Source organism: Polychytrium aggregatum (genome assembly GCF_025602895.1).
Source record: "Polychytrium aggregatum strain JEL109 chromosome Unknown BJ171scaffold_1, whole genome shotgun sequence".
In the NCBI taxonomy this organism is placed as follows: Eukaryota; Fungi; Chytridiomycota; class Chytridiomycetes; order Polychytriales; genus Polychytrium; species Polychytrium aggregatum.
The window spans coordinates 559,302-577,520 of record NW_026516203.1 but is presented as its reverse complement, the minus strand read 5'-3'; the positions used below and the strand labels follow the sequence as shown (position 1 = coordinate 577,520).

Sequence of the window (18,219 nt, the reverse complement as noted above, 5' to 3'; positions counted from 1 at the left end):
CGACAATTGGTCGTGGGACTCTGGATCAACACGAGCAGTCCCCGCTCGGCACAGAAGCAGGAACGGCGCTGCACAGCGGGTCGGAGAAAAGACAGGCCAGGATGGCAAAATCGAGATGGCCGACCGAGATGGCAGGATCTAGAGATCGTTTTATTGTGTGGACTGTGGATTGTGGACCTGATACAGTCCTGGCGGGCATCAAAGGCCCCTTTCCATCAAGGCAGTCCTGCCACAGGCGAAGCCCTCGTTCATTGCTTCCGTTTTGGTGCCAGAGAGCCACCGCTCACCGCCGGTCTCGACCGTCAAAGCTGGACCGGCCGCCACCGTTGCCGTTACGGCCGGATTGGTGTCGATCGCCTCGGTTGCGTACGTTGCCGTCCCAGGCACCGGCAGTATCTCCACGGCCGCCGCCGCCTCGCGGGTTGTTCATACCTCCCTGACCACGATTTCGATCCAAGGGAACGTATCGATCCGTGTCCGGATGTGGCGGCGGTGGCAGCGGTGCTGTTGAGGTTGCTGCTGATGCTGCTGCTGATGCCGACGATGGAACGTATCGGTCCAAGGGCTGTTGAGGCCACGGTGCTCGGTCCAATGAGTCGGTGGTGCTGCGTCTTTGTGGATGATCGCCGCGGCTGTGCGGAGGAGGGGATCGTTGCGAATCTTCGTTGCGTGGCCGGTACTCTGGAAAGCCGCCCTCGCGAGGCCTGCTGTCTCGTGGGGCATCGTCTCTTGGGCGGGACTCGGGAAGCGGGTCTTCTCGGTCTCCGGCGTCCCAGGAATTGGCAACACGGGCATTGCCGGGCCTACCGTAGCCACCGCGACGGTTTTGGTTGTAGTTATTGCTGCTGTTGTTGCCGTTGCGGGGGTTATAGCCTCGACCCCTTGGCTCGTCAGAGCGGGTGCCTTGGTTGTGTTCTCTGGGATGGTCCCGAGGACCGTTGTCGGCGGGGTTGCCTGGGAGGGCAGCGTCTCTGTCCCGAGGGTTGGGTTCTCGAGTGTCCTCGTCCAGTCGATCACTGCCCCGACGCATGCCATCCCGCAGCGGACCGTTTTCGCGGGATCGGCCATCGCGTATGTTGCTACGGTCGTCGTCATCGCGCAAGTTGGCTGCCTGTCGGCCGCCACTTCGTCGGTCGCCGCCCCAGCGACTTTCTCGCTGTCGTTCTTCCCACGGGTCGTTTCGGTCGTTCGTTGGTGGCAGTGCGATGGGGTGCTGTGGTCGTTGGTCTGGTTTGGTATCGTTTGTCCGGGTCAGCGGCTGTGTGTCAGACGGCCGAAGGGAAGGCGGTCCCATTGCAAATGCAGGCAGCAAATGCAGTTGAAGAGAAACAGAGCAGGAACGAAAAGTCAATTGCTGTGGTCACGGCTGCTTCAATGCCACACAGAGACGAGGAAGCGGTGGGCGTGGTGGCTTGGTCGCTCTTGTATCCCTCTCGTCCAGCTTGAATCAGCACCTCCGAGTCGGAGGTCAAGGATGGTCTGAAGGCTGCTGGCAGAAAAGCGTACCTCTCCCGCATTGGTGGGGCTGCCTCGATCATCCTCGTCGGCGTTGCCGTCGCTCCGAGGCGGCCTGGTTGGCGAGGCTTCAATATTGTTGCGATTGGGCCCTGTCACCACCATTGCCATCTTTGGATGCTGTCCTGGCGCCGTAGAAGCATATCGGCCACGGCCCATTGGCGCGGTCTCATGACGCTCGGTTTGCCATTCGATCTGATCAGCGGCTTGCTGGCCACTTCGAACCGCAGCCAACGGCGGTGGCTTTGGCACATCAGAGTCCGGGCGGTAGCGCTTGCTTGGGTCCGGCTTTGATGCAGTGTCCCGTCCTGGCGAGAGAGATCGCTTGCGCTCCGAGTGACGGGGCGAGAGGTGACTCTTGCCACCTGAAGGCTGTCCCGGATCGCGAGTGGCAGGCCTGTCTCGGCCCGGGCCATCTTTTGAGACAATCGGATCTCTGGAAGCAGGGGCATCCCTTTGTCTAGGTCGATCTTGTGAGTCCCAATCGCCCCTTGCCGAACGTCCGCTGCCGTGAGCGGGCTCTATCCTGGTAGGCTGAGCATCTTGCGCCGGCAGCGCCTCTCGGCGTGCAGTGGTATTGCTTCTTGACGGGTTGGCGACAGAGCCACGGTCCTGCGGGCAAGCAGACTGCTCCTGCAGGCGCTTTGCGTCCCGGGCCGCAAAGATCCGTGCCTTGACTTCCTCCGGCAGAGACCACGACGACTCACCCGTCTCCGTATTGAAGTAATACGACTCGCCCGAGGACCGCGACTTGATCTCAGTCCAAGGCTGCGGGAGCTCATCGGCGTCAAAATGAGGCTCACTATCGACTTCGTCGCTATCGACGTCGTCGGATTTCGGGAGACGTTCGGTCTCGTTTCTATCAGCGGCGTCGTTTTGCTCATCGCGTTCATGCTTCAGGCGGCCTGAGCTTTCATCTTGCTCACTCTGCTTGAATCGATCGCGTCTGGACGAGTCGGGGTGCACGTCATGGGTCGGCTCGGGTCGCTGAACGCTCGACACATGCTCCGCAGCGCGGATGGGCTCTACAGAAGGCTTTGGAGAGACATCAGTCCGGTAGTGCGTGCTGTCTGGCCGCGAGTGCAGCTTACGGTCTCGCTGCGGGTGCAGTCTATCGTCGCGCTGCGGGTGCAGTCTATCGTCGCGCTGTGGATGCAGGCGAGAGTCGCGCTCGGGATGCAATCTGCTCTCTCGCTCCGGGTGGATCCTGCTGTCGCTCTTGAGAGGCTGGCTGTCGCGCTCAAGGGATCTGGTGTCCGGCCCGGACAGTCTGCGTTCTTGCGCAGGCGGTCTGCGATCCTGGGGCGACGGCTCTGGGCCATGAGCTCGATTCTCTGGAGGGAACGGACGCTGTCCTCGGGGCGGGAACCTGTCATCGCGGAAATGGGGCTGGTTGTCGTGAGTCATAAGCTTGCCGTCGCCAGACGCCGACCGGGCCACCTGGATGGTCGACGGTGGACGCTCCTGAACAGAGGGCCTGGGCTCTTGAACAGCCAACGGCCGATCCTGTCCAAGTGGCCTGGGCGCCTGTTCTGCCTGACGGGCCGGCGCAAGCTGCCCTGCCACGGAATCAGATCGAGATGCGCCCGGGCCGCGCTCTTGAGCCGATTCTTGGCTGCGATCCGACGCTTGACGGCGCTGTGGAGAGGAAATCGAAGCAGAGGCAGGCGTCTGCGCAGGGTATGGACGCTTGACCACGGCTGGATCCAAGCGCTCGGGGGGCTCTGCGGCCGATCGCGACTCGGGCCGAGGAGGGGCCGGTTCAGAAGCACCCTTGACGATCTCTGGCGAACGGCGAGGCGGGAGCTCCAACGGAGGCCTGTTGTCATTGCCGTCGTCGTCGTCATTCTTGTGCCGCTTTGCGTCGGGCCATTCGTACTCGTGGGGCCGCCTGATGTCGTGCCGATCGTCCTGACGCGAATCCTGCAGGACGGTGCGGCTGCTGTCGGTGGTAACGATCGTCACGGTCACGTTCGTTGACGACGGGGTCCCTGTGGCAGCTGCGGTCGAGGCCGATTCAGGCCAACCGGTCTGCCGAGCTTCGTGTGCCCCGCCTTGGTCATGGCCCGGCTTCCAGCGATCGATCCGAGGCCGCTGCGTGTCTCTCCGCTTCTGACTGTCGCCATGATCACGTCGGTTGAAGGGCTGGGGTCTGCAGCAAACACAGATTTCAAGGCAACATTAGCTTGGAGGAGACGAGGATGAAAGAGTGCTTCCGCAGCCTTGAGTCGAACGAGGGCTGTCCAAGTCCAAAGGGCGCGGAAGACAAGACGAACGAAAGTGGGAGAGCAAAGGAGGAGCGGAGGCTTTGCGGATCGCGGCAGGGTGCGGCCCACCCATGCGCCCGGCTCGACTCGGCTCGGCTCGGCTCGGTAAGTGTCCATGGGGGATTGCCCAATGTTCAACGGATGCCTCGCTGGCGATTCGCAACTAACCCGCTCTCTCTGGTCGGCTCGGGAGGTCGATCGCCAACCCTGTTTCTCGGTGGCTGTCGGATATCCGCCACCATGTCGAAACGTTGCGGCGCACCGAGGCCGGCAGCCGACTCAGTATCCGGAGCTCGTTCGGGTTCCTGCACAGATACAGACAAGCAGGCATTTGGATCAGAGGAAGGGAGAAGAACGGGCTTGGTGGTGCAGGGGCAGCGGAATGGAAGGGGCTGGGCTCCACTTTGCCCTCGCGGCGTCGGCTTGCGCACACTTTAGCGACTGCAGCAGCAGCCGAGACTGCCATGTCGGCCCCAGGTCTTGCCGTGAAATAGCAGCGACAAGATCCGGCCATCGGCGAGACGGAGCATACGCGAGCAGGCATCCCAAAACGACCCAGATCCCGCTGCCCTCGTTCACCCACCTCGCTTGACGGCTTGCGCTTCTCGCCGATGGTGATGCCACGGGGTGCGCTTGCATGATCGGGCTTATACGAGTCGATCCTGGGCCTGTCTGATGGCTTTGGTCGGGAAGGCGGCTGGTCGTCTTGAGGCCGAGACGGATCCAGACCTCGTCTCTCGGCATGGCGCTGATCAGGCAAACGGGGCCAACCGTCCTGCACGCCGAGGCCGCGTGGGTTTTGGCTGCGAAAGGGGTCTGCATCACGGGAGGAAGACTCGATGCTGCGGTGGAAAGAGTCGCCATTGTTGTTGCTGTTGTTGGTGGGAAGAGGATCTGCGCTGCGAGAGAAGCGGTCGTAAGGACGGCGATCGTCGCGAGGCGGGACATCCTCGACTGGCCGACCAGGCGGCCGCGAACGGCCCTGGTCCGAGCCCTGGAAGCGGTCTGCGTCCCGGTTGCGAGCCAAAGGCCGAGGGCGGTCGGGACGGTCGGCACGGTCGGGACGGGGCGGAGGCGACGAGCTGCGAAACGGGGGGTTGGGCCGGGGATCTGGGAGTGAGGGGGAGGCCGGGGCAGGAGGCAGATGGATCTGGGGGCGCGGGTCGCTGTCTCGTGGGTGGGTGGGCTCTGGTCGATACGAGTCCACCGCAGAGGAAGGCCGCTGGGGCCGGTCTCGGTAGGGCTCCCTGGGCATGGCGGTGCGAAGAGTTGGTATTGAGGAGCCGCCGGGGAGGGGGAGGACGATGGATCTGGAGGGAAGAGGCGGACAAGAGCAAGAAAATCGAAAAAGGCATGCTGGGGAGGGGATGTGGCGCGACCGGCTGAATATCGCTCCCACGCCAGCCCAAGCGGCTGGTACCATCGCATCGCATCGCATCGCAGGACAGGACAGGACAGGACAGGACAGGACAGGACAGGACAGGACAGGGCAAGACAGGACAGGACAGCGGTGCGGAGAAGTACAATGTATTGTCCCGAGGGCGGCGGATGGGTGTATGCGTTCGACAGTAATTCGACAGTAATATTGCAGGCGGTTGCGGACTCCGAGCAGCATTTGGCTATCTCCGTGAGCAAACGACATTCACTCGTCCAAGGCCCACCAGCAGACAAGTTCAGTTCGACACGGCAAGGGTCTCGGGCAGCTGGTCCCGAATCACTTCTTGCAGCAGGATTCCGAGCCCCACGAGCGCGGTCTCATCCAGGGTCTCGAACATGCTGGGCACGTCGGGTGCATCAAGCTCGTACCGGCCGTACTTTTGCGAGGCCTGGCTGTGGAGAAAGTCGACAAAGTCCTGGATTCCAAGCGAGCAAGCGAGCAAGCAAACAAGAGAACAAGCAGGAAAGGAGGAGTGCAAGTGTAAGTGGAAGTGGGAGATGTGTGTGAATCATCAGCACCGCGCCGAGCACACTCGCATGGATGGCGCGCAGCGACCGATGCTTACTGAGGTGGGCAAGTCGACTGGGGGCTGTTCTGCCGTCGGATCTATCAATGATGAGGAGTGCACATCGTCAGCTCGTGGGCCACGTTCAAGCCGAACAGGACGCATCTGGTCGAACTCGGGAACGGGCTGGTGTTTTGCCTCCGTCGTTGCTCAGTGGTGGGGATGTGGTGTGTGCGTCTGTACCTGGCTGGATGTCCTGCTGTTCGTTTGCCATTCGCAACGAGAGCGGTGCCTTGAAGCTCTCGCTTGTTACTTGCCAGCTGCCATGTTGGATCTTCCATCGCTCCAGCTTCCTGTCGAGCGTCACCACCAGAGGCCGGCAGTCCTCCGGGCCCGTTCGGCTTCGCAGAGATCGAGGAAGTGAGATCACGGTGATGTGCGGCTCTGGATAGGCACAGACATCGCCAGAGATGGGACCAAAACGCAGAAACTCCGTCGGCAACAGCAAAAAGTTCAGCGGCCGCCATACGACGTCGAGCTCGGCCAGCGCCGGTGCCAAGATCCTTCCTTCGGCATGGCACACGGGCGCCCGGTGGATGGTTGGATCAAACTCGAAGATTGGCTGCATGGCCGACTCCAACCCGTACTCGATCGCCAGAGAGTAGGCCAGCTCCTTGGTGACCCATGTTCCGGAGAGAAAGCGGAGTTCGATGTGCATGCCCGCCTTGGCATCATTCGGCCGCACTTTGCGCAGCTGTATTGCCCGCTGCCTTCTCTCGATAACGCCGATGCCGGCGGCTTCCATGATCCGCTCAGCCAGAAACAGACCATCGGCCAGTTTGCGGATGATGGCGACGTTGTTGATGTGGAACAGAATGACGGTTTTTTGCTTTCTTCCACTGCTCTGGATTCGCAGCGTCGAGAGGGTATGGGACTGCTCAGTCATCGGCACTGGATCTGCCACAGATCTTGAACAACGCCAAGATCCAGATCCAGATCCAGGATAGCGCTCACTGGAAAGAGCGAGCGCCGACCAAGACACACTTCAGCGGGCTGCAGCCCGATTCGGTCTATGGGCCGCTCTTGCCAAGCAGTGTGTGAGCGCAGAAATGCAAATACTGCCATCAACTCACATCGTAGTTGCAGTACCAGACTCCGGGACAGGAAATCGGAGGATCGGTGCGCGTGGGGTCGATCACGAAGGTGTTTGAGTATCTGTTCATATAGACATCGGAGCTGTCCAAGGCCGGAGGAGGCTCGTCGATCATTTCGACAAAGGTGGCGACTTCGGACCCCTCGCAGCTGTGGAACAGGTCTCCCCAGTCCAGGATGCTCTCGATCTCCGGAAGTGTTTCGAAGGCACTCTGCCGCAGCTTGACGAGGTCCACAATAATGTCGAAGAGCCCAAAAATGCTTGCGAGTTCGATGGCATGTGTCGGTGGAAACCTGGGAAGGAGGGGAAGGACATCATGAGTCGCGCATCAGCTCTCGATGACGACACTCTACTTGCTCCAGGGATGTCCAGTGACGGAATGCTGAATTGGCATACCAGCTCCCCGTCCGGACGTTCTTCTTGGACGCGCCGACGGTAAAGTACTTGTGGCACGGCAGAAAGGGATAGCCAACGAGACGCATCAAATGATGGATGTTGACGCAGCCGTCGGAGAGTCTGCGGGCGACAAGCCAGCCGCCGTAGATCTCGTGAAAGAGCGGGAGGATCGCATAGTCCTTCTGCGGATTGAGACAACATCGAAGCTGTGAGCCGCAAAGTCGAACCATTGCTGGAGCCACTCGCTGCCGGCAGTACCCCCAAGGCAAGCACACACGAATCCATTGTGCCATGCTGACAACAAACGTACGTTGTCGATCCTTGTGCGAACGAGGGACTTTTTGGCAACGCGCATCAGTTTGATCGAGGGGGAGGACGAGCGGAGCTGCTTGCAAATCTCTGTGAGGGCAGCAATGCATGCCACCTCATCGGCAAATCTGTCGATAGTGATGGCTTTGGTTGACGCCAAGCGAGGAAAGTCATGCAACAGCGGGGCGATGCGATGGTCGATTTGGCACTCCACAGCCAGTTCTCGGGCCACGTCCAGAGGAATCCTGGCAATATTTGGATGCGATTTCGACCCATTGAGTCAGCATTTTGTCGCTCGATAGAGTGGGAAGCAGGTGGTGTCGGCAAAAGCACGGCCAATGGGGTTGAATCGACCTTCAAGGCCAGAGTGCGGTCCCGTACCAGATAGGAGCAGTGTCCCGAGGATGCTCGTGATCGAGGCTGGAATAGTCCCTGTTATGGCGTGCTTGGATCAAAGATATGTACTCGAGAGAGAGGAGATGTCTTGGGATAATCTGAAACATTGCTGCAGCCGAAACAGCATTGTCATGGCATCTCCTCAGCAAGCTGACAGACCCGATTTGGAGACGGAAAAAGTCAAGCTGGGAAGGCAGGGCAGGGCAGGACGTCAGCCGTGATCGACGGGATATGATAATGTGGGCTAGGATAGGTTTGGATCGCACGCATCAAGACTGTAGCGGGGCAGGTGATGCTGGGAGCCTTGCCAGATAGTCTTGTTAGTACTGACACAGGGTCTCGAGATACCGTGCAGGCATGACGTACCTTGCCATCAAAGCAGTAATCCAAGAGTTGGCCGGACGAGTTCGCATCGGTATTTTCTTCGATTTTGATCTTTGTAAGTGACGGCGAAAGATATAGGCGCAGTTCGATCGATTGGTTCATCGGTTGATACCGAGAGACCATTTGCGGACACAGACAGGCAATCCATGAATCAATCGGTGCCGCATCATTTGATTGCCGGGTGCAGGGTTGTGGAGAGCGTGGAGCAGATGGCGCAAAGCAATCAATCGGGTCAGCGGGCAGTGCGAATGTGCTTGGGCATGTTGGTGTGCGCCGAACGATCAATCATGGAGATCCGATGGACGATTTGACGACGGGCTGGAAGGAGTGACGTTGGCAACATTTGGGCTGCGGCTGTGGGATGGAGCGGCCTGTGTCGCTTCCGGTGCGCTGTACCTTATAGGGCAGACCCTCATTGGTCGGGGACGGCGGCGCCGCGAATAGGGACATGACAGGTGCTGAGGGTGTCGAGAAGTGAGACGACGGAGGGCTGATGCTGGAGTCGGAGGGAATGATGTGATCGCAGATATAGGGAAGCAGATAGTCGCGGAAATCGTCGTCGAGATCCTTGCTCCATGGAGCGATGGGGGGCTTTTTCGTCCCGGGAACAGGCAATACGGTCGGTTGGTGGTCCGGCCCATGCGGCAATTCGAGCGATTCTGGCGGCAAGTCGGATGTCTCGGGGGGCAGGGCGCCGGGCAAGCCGCTCGGCTCTGATGCAGGAATGGATGGGATGGATGGGATGGATGGGATGGATGGCCGCGCGGCTGGGGTATGCTGCGGTGGATATGGCTGTGATGGAGGCCTGTTCTTGAGCATATAGAGCACCGAGCGGGAACTGTGGAGGGTGCGGAGGACATGGGTTCTGATCCGAGGGCCGGTGCGGGGCGGCCGCCCTCCAGGGATGCACACGGCGTTGTCAGCACGGCATGCAGCACAGGGCGGCTTGACGGACCGGACGTTGCACGCGGGCAGATTCAGGAGGACGCATCGCTTGCAGAATCGTGCTGCCGAGACGGACGGCGACATGGTCTCTGATGGCGGCATGATCGCTGGGCAGATGGATGACATGATCGCTGGGCAGATGGACGACCAAGGCCAGGGCGGTCATGGGAGAAAAAAATGGGTGCGTGTGTGTGTGTGGGATCGCGTTTGGATGGAATCGGAGTGACCCTGGATCGAATCGGAGTCTTGGATGGATCCGGGGAGCCTTGGATCGAATCGGAGCACCGGCCTGTCTGGCTGCGGCTGGTGGGGGCGGAGGGGCGCGCGCAGCACGGCGATTGGTCCAGGGCCACGCCCCAAAGCGCCACCGTGGCTGGGGCGGCAATCCACTCGACGGGGGGATGCGGGTGTGTGTGTGTGTCGATGAGTGTTGGGTGGCGCGATTGCTGTGTCCATACACAGTGGAATACACAGTCGATGAGAAGAAGCGCACAGCAACAACAGCCACAGCAACAGCCACAGCAACAGCACCAACAGCAACAGCAGCACCAGAAGAGATAGCAACACACACACACTCGAAAGGATCCGCCAATCTTCTCCCCAAAAATCGCTGCTGATCCTATATTTAGGGGGCCGTCCTCGCGGCCGCTGCCCAGACAACCGCCGAGACGACCTTCGAGACGACTGCCGAGACAACCGCCGAGATTTCCAGCTTGCCTGCCTGCCTGCCTGCCTGCTGTCCCCGTCCGATCTGCCCTCCACCGCCAACCTCGGAGCACCCATCCTTCCCGCCATGCAGCACCTGGTATACAAGGTACGCAATGCTTCTGGCCTCGCGTCGCTGCCTGCCTATGCCAGTCGTTGCTTCCAACCGCCTTTGGTGGGCGGTCGCTTGCTGCTCGATCCGCCAGCCACCCGCCGTCGTGCGATCCCCCCGATGCCGGTGTCTGGCTCTCTGGCGCTGTACTGCCACTGACCATGATCTGTGTGTGTGTGTGTCTGGTTCTCCGCTCCCGCCAGATCGCCAACGTCCTGGCGTGGTTCTTCCTCTTTGGCAACCATGTCCTCTCCATCGTCAACACCGACGATTCGTACGACCCCTACCGCAAGTATCCGACGTATCTGACGCCGGCCGCGTGGGTCAATTACATCTACGGCGGCATCTATCTCCTGTTTGCTGGCTTTGCTGTTTGGCAGGTAAGGCGAGACAGCCAATCTCAAGGAATCGCTCAACTCTCGCTGCCTGTGTCCCAGCCGCAATTGCTCGACACTCCCTGGCTCACACAGTCGTGTTTGATCCTTCTCTGCACTCTTACAGTTTGCTGCTCCTGATGCGGATGGCATCGTCGTGCACGGATACGGAATCTGGTAGGCGTTGGCCTGCAATCGCGATACAGATGCATTCGCAGATCACATCAGCACACAGTCTCGGTTCGGTGCATCGCATCGCCATCGCATCGCATCGAATTGCATCGAATCGAATCGAATCGAATCACATCGAATTGCATCGCTGACCCTGTACTCGCTCGCTCTCTGCAGGTTTGTGGCCGCCGCCCTCATGAACGCCCTCTGGTTCAACCTTTGGGACGAGGGAAGGCTCTTCCTGGCCTTGATCGTCATCCTCTTTGCCTCGGGATTCATCTCGGCCGTCGTCGTCGATCTTGTGCGCACCTATCCGGCTCGCAACATCTGGGAGCGCATCTTTGTCCACTGGCCATCGACCGCTTTCCACGCATGGATTCTCTATGTCGTCTGGATCAATATCTCGGCGTGTAAGCATCATCGTTCGTGCCACACGGCATCGTGTTCGGTCCTGATGAATGCATAAATCGTGGACGCTGCCCTTTCTTCCAGTCGAAGGACTAACCCGCCACCCATCTGCTTTCCTCCAGTGATCACCTCTGTCCATGAGGATGGACCTCATCTTATTGACTACCTCCTGGTCTACACTTGGCTATTCCTCCAAGTCGGTGCTGCCATCGGTCACTTTGAGTGGAAGAGCTCGGCCTGGGATCCCGCCCACCTGATCGTCACCGCCTGGGCCGTCTTCGGCGTCGCTTACGGCCAGTCAGAGTATACCTTCATCTTCTTCCCTGCCCTCGCGGCTGGCGTGGTGATGGTTCTCTATACCTTCAAGCCCATCTTTGCCCGGAAGGCCTCGGACGCCGAGCACTCACCCCTGCTGGGCTAAGTCGACCGTCAAGCGCCTCCAAGTCGCCCCTGCTCTCCAGCGCGTAATTCTTTGCAAGCGCTGTACTGGCTGGCTGCAGGCGCCTTGGCCTCCTCTCCCCGATCCACTCCGATGCAATCTCATCCGATCCATCTCAAGGTCACCATCCTCTTGTCGACGTACCTGTCCCTCCAGCGGCTTGCACACCGCAGCGGATGCGTAATCAAGTTATGGGATGCACTCCCCCTCCTGTCCTGGCTCTCTCGCTTCTCCGCATTAGGCGTCTACCTCTTAGCGCTGCCGGTTCTCTCTAATCTGCATCTCTCCAGAGCACGTCTACTTTTTTCGACCACCCCCCAGTATCTGTGATACTGTTTCCATACTTGCCGCCCCTTTGCCCACCCCGCCTCGACATTTGTACAAAGCCCCAATACAGTTTTGATCATTCTGACCAACCGAATCATCCGTAGACCGACCGGCACGCACGACGTGTGCGTTGTTATTGCAGCATTGTTCGATCTGTGGTTGCCTGTGTGTTGATTGCTAAGGTTGTTGGTCTTTATTGCATCGAAGATGCCTTGGTCGAGCCCGCAGCCTAACGCCAAAGCAGGCGCTTGAGCCAATTGCGACTCTGACCGTCGCTGCCGTTCTTCAGCTCTGCCAGCTCTTTCTCTGTCAGCTTGACGGCCGAAAAGTCTCGGATGAGCGCATTGAACATGCTGCCAAAGAACAGCGCCATCACGGTGCAGGTGAATGTGATGACGTTGTAGGGCATGCTAAAGTCGGGCGTGGGCAGGGCCAGGAGGAGAGGCTCGGTGTAGATCCGACTCCAGCGACAAGCGCCTTCGCATCGAGCAGGGACGTAGCTCACAGTCCCAGAGCTGTGAGAGTGAGAGTGAGAGTGAGTGTGAGCGAGAACCTTGGATCGGTGGTCCATCAAAGAAACATCATGCAGCCAGAGGCTCCGGTGCGAGACATACCTGAGTTGGAAGCCCCGTTCCGAGTCTGGCGGATGCTCGGTGTATCGAACAAGAGCATATTCAAACGCGACGGTGATCAGCAGCTCAGTCTTGGGCGGCAGAGTGACTTCGATCTCGAGGATTCCTGGGCGGACACGGTCGATCGATGGCTGGTAGTAAATCGTAGATTGATGTTGCTTGCCCTCTGTAGAGACATCACAAGGCCGCATGGTTCAACCCCACCGCAGATAAATAGCCGTGCGTGAGAAATGAGCTGCTGGATGCCATACAAGCGATATGCGCCAAACAAGCGATATACGCCATACAAGCGATACACGCCATACAAGCGATATGCACCCAGAATTCTGCAAGGCCCGTTCACGCCCACAGCTGTGATCGCAGACACAAGGCCCGTCAGATCGTTACCTTGCTCACTACCGACGATCGTCTTGACCTTGAGAGTGTGCAGATAGAGCTTCAGGTACCACGGGATTGTTTGGAAGAAGACGACCCGGTACGACTGCTTCTCATCGCTGTTGGTCAGCCGTGTGGCCATTCCCGGTTGACTGGCGCCGAACCCCACCAAGTATCGGTGTGCTTGAATCCGCGAGGCAGACGGCAATAGTCCCGAGACTACCGTACCGTCCAGAGAATCGATTGGGATCAGTTCATTGGGGGCAAATCAAGCGATGGGTCAGTCGGAAGGAGAAGAAAGGCTGTGGCATCCGCTTCATCCACAAGACTCCCGGTGGGGAATAGAGCACTCGACATGCCACAGGCAAGGAGAATCTGGCACATCGACTATCTGTTCTGCTTAGAAGTGCAGCGGCTTGGAGACATCCTCGACTGGACTTACAGTATGGAAGATTTCCCCCAGGAGTCTTGATGCCGAGGTTGACGATCTGTCCCGGCTGCCCTGTTGGCCATCGCGGAGTAGAACACAGGTGAGGTTGCTGAGGCCACAGGGGAGGGGCTGCGATACGAGAGCACGCAAGCCCATCTGGCCGCACCGCATGGGCCGACGGTCGCAAAGAGCGCACTCCTGGAACAGAATGCTTACTGCTGCTCAAGCTGACTTCGAGGCTGTTGCTCTCGCTGGAAGGAAGGGCAAGGCCAGAGGATGCAAACCATTCCGAGTGCGTGTTCTTTTGGACAGAGACGGTCGAGTCTGTGGCAAGCGGACATTGGTTTTGGATCTCCCGGCCAAAGAGCAGGTACATGGACCAATCTTCGAGCATTAGGTATGGATGGTTAGTGCTGAGCTCTGCGGCACGTCCGATGCAATGTTATCGTGAGATTGACCGACACGCACCCTTTTGCTTCACTGTGCGTCTTGGATCCACAGCGACAACAAGCCTCTGATAAACCTCCAGGGTCCAATCTCGACACTCGGCATCCTAACACCAAAAACGAGCCAGATGGGAAGGGAGTGAATCATCGCGCTGACTGTCGACAGTGCACAGCATGGTATGGGTGCTCAGGATGGGCATGTCGTGGGTGCTCAGGATGAGCATGCCGGCCAGAAAAAGGTGTGATACTTGAACACAGCGGCGAGTGGTAACTTGCGTACCTGGCACTGAGGCTGGACGTGGACTGACATGGAGTGGTATTCGGTGTCGTATATCTTGTACGCATTGAGGAGGCTGGCAATACCGGACTGCATCGTTGGCGAGAGACAGCGGCGTCAGCCTCGACAGGGACATGCACCGGACTTGCTAAACTCGCCGCAATTCATCACATGGCACGCAGCCATCAGCGGCCAATGCCGTCGAGTACTGGTTCATGGCAGCGTCCCCGGTAGACTCCTGATGTGAGCACATACCTTCGTCTGGCAAGGCAGGAGCTTGGCCCACGGAGTCAGGTTCTCGGTGCAGGTGATTTCGTTCGACAGGATGCCGTGTCGCAGTTCCAGATTGCCTGTGAGCGACATAGCCCATGGACGTCAGAATAGATGCCCTTGCGATATCCACGGCCCCACAACGACGAATTCCCGACCGTCGGAGCACCCCAACAGGGTATGACCGCCGAGATGGCTTGTGGATCGTCTGCGGCCCCAACCTGGTCGTGCGGATCGTGGTCGGTCGGCACGGCTGGCGTTGGCATGATGCCCTTCCGGATCGTAAGAATGCAGCGGGCTTGTGGTGAGGGTCTCGTCCAGAAAGTTGAGCGAAGCACAGAAGAGGCCCGAGAGGGCATTGGTCAAGCCTTTCCAGCGGGCGTCGGTGCTGATGAAAGCAGCAGCAGCATCTGAACATTAGCGACTGTTCAACCGACACCATGCTGAGCCATACCTGGTGATAAGCCGCTCAGCCCCATCGATTCTGCCGGCGGCTCTGCGCTCATCTCGTCCTCGTCGCATCCATTCCTCTCCGGTCAAGCGCAGGTCTCGCCGGCAACACTTACTCGGCGGTGCGGAACCAGGCCCACAGCTCGACACCCGACGGCGCTGCGTAGGGCTCCATCGGCCATTTCCGGTAGTTGTAGCGGCCCTGTGTGAACGTCAGGTGGAGTTCGGCCACCTCGAATGTCTGGATGATCTCGCCGATTGCTCGGGGAAGCAGCGAATAGTGGTTTGCTGGTCATGCAGAACGAGAATCGAAGGAACCCAGAGCACAGAACGAGGATCGAAGGAGCCACGCCCCCAAGCATCAAGCAATCGACAGGATTAGAGCGCATATCCTGAGCAGTCCTTTGCTCGCTTCGATCTGACGCTGGTATTCGATATGCCAGCCCGGCACAGCGGTGGCATGTTCGAGCCAGGGCACGCGGAGCAACGACATCAGTGCTCAGAGCCTCACCTTGGGCCTCAGACAGCACAGCCGGCGAGAAGGATCGGTTAAAGTCAAAGACACCAAGGACGGTGCCGTCGGGAAGCTGCGAGAGCGACAGCCGCTCGCGGTAGGTCTCGCCGGAGAGCGCCTGGACCGATGAGAGGACCAGAGCGCCGAGGATGAACAGCGCCGACGCCGAGACGGGCATGTCTGTATCGTTTGGCTGGGCCGCTTGTCTGGATTGGCTGCTTGGAGAATCGCCCACGCTGCCGATGATATCGATGCGGCGGTGTATATAATATCGATGATATCGATGCGGCGGTGTTGATTAATATTGATGATATCGATGATGTCGACGATGTCGATCCCGACGGGGCAGTGTCCCTCCGGGGTTGGATCGCAGACAGAGCCGGTCGCGCTGGGTTTCCGTCAGTCCCGTCGCTGCTTCTGCCTCGCTCCATCTTGGACCGCATCTGAGCCCTCCTCCCGCATCGACGCCCAGCGCATGTCGTCGGGTTGATCTTGCCCCCCCCCCCGCTCAGTCCAGCAACCCCTCTCTGCTCGCACGCCATGGCTCTCGTCCGCTCGGCGATCTCGGGCACTCGCCTCCTCCGCGCTGCTTCCGGGCTGGGCGCTCGCTCGATCAGCATCGCTCCCCTTGCCGTCGCCAGATCTGGCCGCCTACATGCCTCGTCTGGCCTCCTATCCGTCGCAGGGTTTGCTACCTCATCCGGACCCGGCTCTCAGGCCGCCCCGCCCTCCTTCCTCTCGACCGCAGCCCGCTTCTCCGCAGTGCTCTTGGTCTCGGCCGTGGCATTCTACTTCATCTTCCCAACCGAGGATCCAGACACCGCCGGGGCGGTCCACCGGCACGAACCTTCCTCCAAACTGTCCACGAATCTCTCCAAGCTCGGCGCAAAACTCCTCTCTCCCGCCGAAGTCACCGGTATCCTGGAGCACAACCAGTACGACGTGTCTATCGCTGTGCACGATCTGGTTGCCCCAAAGTCTCCCGGTTCAGCTCCTCCAAGCCCGCCTGTCGTGCAGTACCATATCAACCAAGTTGCCAGCAACCCTGCCATCGAGGACTATCACTGCGAGGACCAGCTTGACAATGGTGCCGTTGTCTTTGGGTAATGCTCGAACACCCCCCCCTGCCTTGGGTTTACATCGGCTGCGTTCAGGCTCACGAAAGTGACTCGACGGCCGAGATGGACGATATCGGGTCCGCCGACATCGGGGACACGACTCGATGTCCTTGCCATCCGATTGCTCTGGACATCTTTTGTGCAGAATCCATATCTTCTATCTAACCCCGTTCCGCCGACATTGCTGGCTGCGACTTCTCGATCACCTATCTCTCTCGATCACCCATTCTCGCCCATGCAGTATCTTTGACGGCCATGGCGGCCCCCATACCGCCCGCATTCTATCGCGCGAGCTCTCGAGCTACGTGGCCCATGCGATCAAGAAGCAGTCCGAGCCGTCGATCTGGTCCTGGATCTGGCCGTCGCCCGAGATCTCCCGCAAACAGCTCATCACGGATGCACTGAAGGAGGCTTTCAGGGCCATGGACTCGGACCTGGTCAATGCTGCTTTCGAGCCGGAGACTCCCGACCAGGCCGGCCTTGCATACATCCTCGCGGCCCTCCGTCCTGCTGCATCTGGGTCGTGTGCCATCCTGGCCTACATCGAGGGCAATGATCTGTACGTCGCCTGCACGGGCGACAGCCGCGCCGTCGTGGGCCGGAGACAGACCGATGGCAGCTTCGATACCATTCCGCTCTCGGTCGACCAGACGGTGAAGAATGCCCGCGAGTACGGACGGTTGCTCGACGAGCACCCTGGCGAACTGGAAACGGTGGTCGTCAAGGGCCGTGTCCTCGGCGGACTGATGCCCACCCGAGCCTTTGGTAAGCAACGGTTTGCGGTGCTGACGGTCATGCAAACTCTATCTGGCATCCGCATCCACATCATCAGCAGTATCACACCGGCGGCAGTATCACATCATCAGCAGTATCACACCGGCAGCATCACCGTCAACGCCGTGTCGCTCACGGCCCCATCGCTGCCGCGCGTCATTCCCTGCCTGCGATAGTGTTGCAACGACAACACCTTGGCCCGTAACGAGCTTTGGATAGCTGATCGGCCTTTTTGTGTGCTCCCGCAGGCGACTCGCGTTACAAGTGGCCCGTTTCTGTCCAGAGGTTGGTGTGGCCGCATCTGGGAAAGCGTGGGTGCCCGCCCCACTACTACACCCCGCCCTATGTCACGGCCGAGCCTGAAGTCGTCCACTACGAGCTCGATCCCTCCAAGGACAAGTTCCTCGTGCTTGGCTCGGATGGTCTCTATGACGAGCTCTCGAGTGAGGAGTGTGTGCACCTGGTCGCCGGCCAGCTCGAGCGCAAGCGGCTCGTCCCGCCGCCCGCATACCCGGCCGAAGCCAGCAGCCAGCAAAAGAACCTGCAGTTCAACGACCTCAGCCCCGAGCGTGTCGCCGGCTTCAGCTATGTCGACGATAACCTCGCAACGCACTTGATCCGTAATGCCTTTGGTGGAAAAGACGACGACAAGATCGGCCGACTGCTGGGCATCCCTGCCCCGCACAGCCGTCGCCACCGTGACGACATCACCGTGAACGTCGTGCTCTTTGGCGGGCCTGAGAACCATGCTAGCTTGGACGACCAAAGTGCTGCAAGCTCGTCAGCCTCAGCCCCAGCCTCAGCCTCATCCAAGTCTGAACAGCCGCCCCGGCTCCGTCTCGTCGGGACCGGTAGCTTTACCCAGCGCAAACAGCGACTAAAGGAATATGTCCGATTCCTGGCGGTCGCTCCCCGACCCAACTGAGCCTGGACTGAGCAAATACAGCTCGAAATCTTGGTTTCTTGGCCCATGACTGGTGCAAGAGCTCGGGGGAGACGAGAGGCGGAAACGAGGGTCCATCGCGCTTGTCAAGTGTGACTATGTCTCGATGGCAGGCAAGAATGCCCGGGGCTCGGCAGTGTATTTGG

The 18,219-nt window shown here is 59.6% G+C and overlaps 5 protein-coding genes across 5 annotated transcripts; 2 read left to right on the top strand and 3 right to left on the bottom strand.

Moving 5' to 3' along the window:
- Window positions 1-110: 110 nt before the first annotated feature.
- BJ171DRAFT_484676 (uncharacterized protein) lies at window positions 111-5,094 on the bottom strand. Its single transcript, XM_053109022.1, has 4 exons — window positions 4,366-5,094; window positions 3,951-4,087; window positions 1,507-3,667; window positions 111-1,258 (listed from the first exon to the last, which is right to left on the bottom strand). Exons 1-4 carry the CDS (start codon window positions 5,035-5,037, stop codon window positions 284-286), a joined length of 3,945 nt encoding a protein of 1,314 aa, XP_052971748.1. The 5' UTR covers window positions 5,038-5,094; the 3' UTR covers window positions 111-283.
- Window positions 5,095-5,293: 199 nt separating this feature from the next.
- Window positions 5,294-8,689, bottom strand: BJ171DRAFT_484671 (uncharacterized protein). The gene is made up of 8 exons (XM_053109021.1): window positions 8,346-8,689; window positions 7,965-8,164; window positions 7,585-7,828; window positions 7,275-7,456; window positions 6,859-7,171; window positions 5,969-6,629; window positions 5,786-5,826; window positions 5,294-5,635 (listed from the first exon to the last, which is right to left on the bottom strand). The coding sequence occupies exons 1-8, from the start codon at window positions 8,484-8,486 to the stop codon at window positions 5,456-5,458; spliced, it is 1,962 nt and encodes a 653-aa protein (XP_052971747.1). The 5' UTR covers window positions 8,487-8,689; the 3' UTR covers window positions 5,294-5,455.
- Window positions 8,690-9,087: 398 nt separating this feature from the next.
- On the top strand, window positions 9,088-11,938 carry BJ171DRAFT_564200 (uncharacterized protein). Its single transcript, XM_053113296.1, has 7 exons — window positions 9,088-9,489; window positions 9,938-10,122; window positions 10,220-10,295; window positions 10,329-10,505; window positions 10,627-10,676; window positions 10,848-11,080; window positions 11,201-11,938. The coding sequence occupies exons 1-7, from the start codon at window positions 9,268-9,270 to the stop codon at window positions 11,497-11,499; spliced, it is 1,242 nt and encodes a 413-aa protein (XP_052971746.1). The 5' UTR covers window positions 9,088-9,267; the 3' UTR covers window positions 11,500-11,938.
- Window positions 11,939-11,949: 11 nt separating this feature from the next.
- BJ171DRAFT_484667 (GPI transamidase component PIG-T) lies at window positions 11,950-15,614 on the bottom strand. Its single transcript, XM_053109020.1, has 11 exons — window positions 15,236-15,614; window positions 14,841-15,012; window positions 14,496-14,662; window positions 14,260-14,354; window positions 14,008-14,094; window positions 13,750-13,834; window positions 13,498-13,665; window positions 13,294-13,353; window positions 12,864-13,070; window positions 12,459-12,642; window positions 11,950-12,359 (listed from the first exon to the last, which is right to left on the bottom strand). The coding sequence occupies exons 1-11, from the start codon at window positions 15,414-15,416 to the stop codon at window positions 12,074-12,076; spliced, it is 1,692 nt and encodes a 563-aa protein (XP_052971745.1). The 5' UTR covers window positions 15,417-15,614; the 3' UTR covers window positions 11,950-12,073.
- Window positions 15,615-18,104, top strand: BJ171DRAFT_564198 (phosphatase 2C-like domain-containing protein). The gene is made up of 3 exons (XM_053113295.1): window positions 15,615-16,341; window positions 16,598-17,121; window positions 17,379-18,104. The coding sequence occupies exons 1-3, from the start codon at window positions 15,779-15,781 to the stop codon at window positions 18,053-18,055; spliced, it is 1,764 nt and encodes a 587-aa protein (XP_052971744.1). The 5' UTR covers window positions 15,615-15,778; the 3' UTR covers window positions 18,056-18,104.
- Window positions 18,105-18,219: the final 115 nt, after the last annotated feature.

Excerpts from the sequence above, each read along its gene's own strand:
- BJ171DRAFT_484676 (XM_053109022.1), bottom strand. The coding sequence starts at position 5,037 with ATGCCCAGGGAGCCCTACCGAGACCGGCCCCAGCGGCCTTCCTCTGCG. Across the intron at positions 4,088-4,365 it reads AGCGCAAGCCGTCAAGCGAG|GAACCCGAACGAGCTCCGGA; the intron begins GTGGGTGAACGA and ends GTATCTGTGCAG. Across the intron at positions 1,259-1,506 it reads GCCCCACCAATGCGGGAGAG|CCGCTGACCCGGACAAACGA; the intron begins GTACGCTTTTCT and ends TCTGACACACAG.
- BJ171DRAFT_484671 (XM_053109021.1), bottom strand. The coding sequence starts at position 8,486 with ATGGTCTCTCGGTATCAACCGATGAACCAATCGATCGAACTGCGCCTA. Across the intron at positions 6,630-6,858 it reads TCTGGTACTGCAACTACGAT|AGCAGTGGAAGAAAGCAAAA; the intron begins GTGAGTTGATGG and ends CTGCGAATCCAG. Across the intron at positions 5,636-5,785 it reads CAGTCGACTTGCCCACCTCA|GACTTTGTCGACTTTCTCCA; the intron begins GTAAGCATCGGT and ends CTTGGAATCCAG.
- BJ171DRAFT_564200 (XM_053113296.1), top strand. The coding sequence starts at position 9,268 with ATGCACACGGCGTTGTCAGCACGGCATGCAGCACAGGGCGGCTTGACG. Across the intron at positions 9,490-9,937 it reads GTCATGGGAGAAAAAAATGG|GGGGCCGTCCTCGCGGCCGC; the intron begins GTGCGTGTGTGT and ends TCCTATATTTAG. Across the intron at positions 11,081-11,200 it reads CTGGATCAATATCTCGGCGT|TGATCACCTCTGTCCATGAG; the intron begins GTAAGCATCATC and ends GCTTTCCTCCAG.
- BJ171DRAFT_484667 (XM_053109020.1), bottom strand. The coding sequence starts at position 15,416 with ATGCCCGTCTCGGCGTCGGCGCTGTTCATCCTCGGCGCTCTGGTCCTC. Across the intron at positions 14,095-14,259 it reads TCCTGCCTTGCCAGACGAAG|TCCGGTATTGCCAGCCTCCT; the intron begins GTATGTGCTCAC and ends CCAACGATGCAG. Across the intron at positions 12,643-12,863 it reads GATCGTCGGTAGTGAGCAAG|AGGGCAAGCAACATCAATCT; the intron begins GTAACGATCTGA and ends ATGTCTCTACAG.
- BJ171DRAFT_564198 (XM_053113295.1), top strand. The coding sequence starts at position 15,779 with ATGGCTCTCGTCCGCTCGGCGATCTCGGGCACTCGCCTCCTCCGCGCT. Across the intron at positions 16,342-16,597 it reads AATGGTGCCGTTGTCTTTGG|TATCTTTGACGGCCATGGCG; the intron begins GTAATGCTCGAA and ends TCGCCCATGCAG. Across the intron at positions 17,122-17,378 it reads GATGCCCACCCGAGCCTTTG|GCGACTCGCGTTACAAGTGG; the intron begins GTAAGCAACGGT and ends GTGCTCCCGCAG.